At 56.6% G+C, this 3,281-nt stretch overlaps 1 protein-coding gene across 1 annotated transcript in view; it reads right to left on the bottom strand.

Moving 5' to 3' along the window:
• Positions 1-3,280, bottom strand: part of SLC1A5 (solute carrier family 1 member 5) — a gene marked incomplete at its 5' end in the record, with an annotated part of 17,876 nt that extends 14,596 nt beyond the window's left edge. The window contains 1 exon segment of the mRNA XM_006142111.3: positions 2,837-3,280. Within this exon segment, the coding sequence (XP_006142173.2) occupies positions 2,837-3,280 (444 nt within the window).
• Position 3,281: the final 1 nt, after the last annotated feature.

Raw genomic sequence — 3,281 nt, forward strand, 5'->3', positions numbered from 1 at the left:
TCGGGGAGGCAACCCGCGGTCGACTACGTGGGAGTCCAGCGACATAGCCATTACACTAACTGCTGGTTCCCGTTTTTGTTGTTTTTAAGAGAGATTTTTGCCATAGGGTGTGTGTGCTCACCAGAGAGACACAGAGAGACAGAAAGCGGAAAATCACACCCTAGAGGGGATGGCCAAGCCACAATCCCTTCTCCATTCTGGGCATGCATGCACACGTGCCCAGCATGAGTTTTAAGCTGTGGTGTCCAGGACTTGAACTGGGTTAAGTCCAGCACCTTAGCCACCATACCATCTACAGGTCGCAGAGCTGAGATTTTAAAAATTTACTATAGGGGGACCAGCAATTGGCATGACTTTGTCACTGGACTCCCATGAAGTTGACCACAGTCTGAATCTTGGACCCGGTGGCTTAAACTCACGCCGGGCGCATGTGCGTGCGTGCCCAACATCCTGAGAGGAGAATGGAGGGGAAGGGATTGCGGCGTGGCCATCCCCCCTGGGGGGTGATTTCTCACTTTCTGTCTGTCTGGTGAGCACACACACTCTATAGCAAAAAAAAACCTCTCCAAAAAAAATAAATAATTTGCTATAGGGCACGTGAACTCACCCAAGAGAGACAGAGAGGGCCGGCAGGTGGTGTGGTGGTTAAGGGCACTGGACTCCCACATGGCTGACCGTGGTTGGAGTCCCGGACCTGGTGGTTTGCTTTCTCACTTTCTTTCTCTCTCTTGCTCTGTACCTCTCTGATCAAATTAAAATAAGTAAATAAATAAAGTTAAATAAAATACTTTTTTATTTTTTTGGAGAAGTTTTTTCGCTATAGGGTGTGTGTGCTCACCAGACAGAGAGAGACAGAGAGACAGAAAGCGAGAAATCACCCCCCAGGGGAGATGGCCATGCCGCAATCCCTTCTCCTCCACTCTCCCCTCAGGATCTTGGGCACACACGCACACGCGCCCAGCGTGAATTTTAAGCCACTGAGTCTGGGACGCGAACCGCAGTCGACTAAGTGGGAGTCCAGCGACATAGCCATTATGCCATTATTGGTTCCCAATAAAATAATTATTAAAAATAAAAAGAGAGAGAGAGGGAAAGTGAGGCATCTCCCCAGAGGGGGATGGCCACGTGGCAATCTCTTCTCTTCTCGTTCCCTCCCCTCTCTGGATTTTGGGCACATATGCCAGTTTTTCAGGCCATTGGATCTGAGACTCTAATCACACAGTTGGCCATGTGGGACCCCGCCACTTTAACCACCACACCACTGGCTGACCCCAGAGCTGAGATGTGAACCCAGCCAGCTAGCTCCTGAGTCCAGGCCACTTTGCAACCCCTCTAGAATGACATGGGGTGCGCGCTGTTGCCGTGGGTCCCCAGGGGTGCGGTGTGTTCGCATGTACAGGAATCAGTGGAGGCCACGCCATGCGCCACAAGGTGGGAGTATGCGTGCTGGCGTGTGCCCACATGGGTGTGAGTGCTGCACTGGTGAGCACGTGTCCGGGCCTCGCTGTGCGAGAGGGGGATGCATGTGTGGCTGCTGGTGGAAGGCCACATGTCTGAGGCCGTGCAGCTGTGGCTGCATATCTAGCGCTGTCACCCAGCTGTTTCACTTGCTGACAGGCTGTGCGGCTCTCAGATGTCCCAGCCATGGCCCAGAGTTCTGTGCGCCTGCATCCAGCTGTGTGTCACTTGGTTTTAAGACTATGTGGCTGTTGGGATCAGCAGTTGGCATATGGCTATGTCACTGGACTCCCATGTAGTTGACCATGTGGCGACCCCCCCGGGGGGTGATTTCTCGCTTTCTGTCTCTCTGTCTCTTTCTGGTGAGCACACGTGCCCTATAGCAAAAACCTCTCAAAACAAAACAAAACAAAACAAAAAAACTATGTGGCTGTGAGCTTGGCTGGCCGAGTGTGAGTTACAACAGTTTGGCACTGAGAAGCCTGTGCTCATAAACAGCTTTGCAGAGGGTGTGGCTGCTGCAGGTCAGACTGTCCCCACCCAGGTCAGGAGCTAGGCCAGGACCCAGCTAATCTCCCCCAGCCAGAAGCAACTGGGAGCACTCGCTGCCCCTGCCCTCGGCCTCCTATCTCCATCCACGCTGGTGCCAGAGGCCAGGGAAACCCTGCTCTGAGACTCATTTCCTCCACCCCCTTCCAGGAAGTCCCCAACCTGGGGACACAGAATCAGCAGATGCGAAAGACAAGGTCATGTGGACCCAGCCTCTGCCCTCTTCAAAGTGCAGGGGAGCCATTCTTTGGGGATGGGGTGCAGGGGCAGAAGCCAGCCTCAGGTAGCGCGGCAGAAAAAGAGGCGAGAGTGTGTGTGTGTGTGTGTGTGTGTGTGTGTAAGGGCCAACCTGGGCGGGGAAGGGAGGCTGCAGCTGGGTGACTGACACGTGGGGTGGGAGCCCTGGGGCTGGAAGAGGGCCTGTGGGGGCTACTGAGATCTCAGGTCTTCCATGCCCACAGGTCCCTGCCTTGATCAAGCCCCTTAGCGCCCGGAAAGTTCCCTGACCGGGTCCTTTTCCCTGGGTAGACCCTATGTCCTCTCCCTCTGTAATACCTCCTTGACCATCGCCTGAAGTGCGGTCCCCCTTATGTACCCAGGTCCTCAAAATTTAGAAGTTGCCCTCTCCAGGAATCTGTCCTTGCTCTCTCAAGTGCCCAGCGACCCCACCCCACCCCACCCTGACGTTCTCCTGAGACTCCAGGGACACGTTTCTTTCTAGAGGACCCAAAGCCTCGCTCCTGTCCACTCCCGCCTCTCTTAACACGTGGCCCCTCCCCAGGAAGCCAGAGCACCCTCTTCCCCCACCTTCCAAGAGGGCGGGTCTCACCTCACAAGATCCAGGAAGGAATCGAACACCTCCTTGCTGGGGGCCTGTTCCACAGCGTCGGTGGCCTCGGTGGCCCCAAGCGAGGCGTTTCTGGAGGCGAAGGCGAGGGCGGCGCCGGGCTGCAGCGCCAGCGCCAAAGCCACCCCAAGAGCCGACGCGAGCAGCGTGGTGACCAGGAAGAAGAGCAGCGCCCAGGCGCCCAGGCGGCCGAGCGCACTGGCATCCAGGCTGGCGGCGCCACCGATCAGGCTGCACACCACCAGCGGTAAGATGATCATCTTCAGCAGGCGCAGCAGCAGCTCGCCCGGGAAGTTCAAGGCGGTCAAAAGCTTGGGGCCCATTGCCTGCGCACCGCCAGCCGCAGACAAGCCCAGCCCCAGCGCCACGCCGGACACCACGGCCGTCACGGTCAGCAGCACCAGCAGGTTCGCTCGAAGGCAGCGGA

Source organism: Tupaia chinensis, unplaced genomic scaffold, assembly GCF_000334495.1.
Source record: "Tupaia chinensis unplaced genomic scaffold, TupChi_1.0 Scaffold000067_1, whole genome shotgun sequence".
NCBI lineage: Eukaryota > Metazoa > Chordata > Mammalia > Scandentia > Tupaiidae > Tupaia > Tupaia belangeri.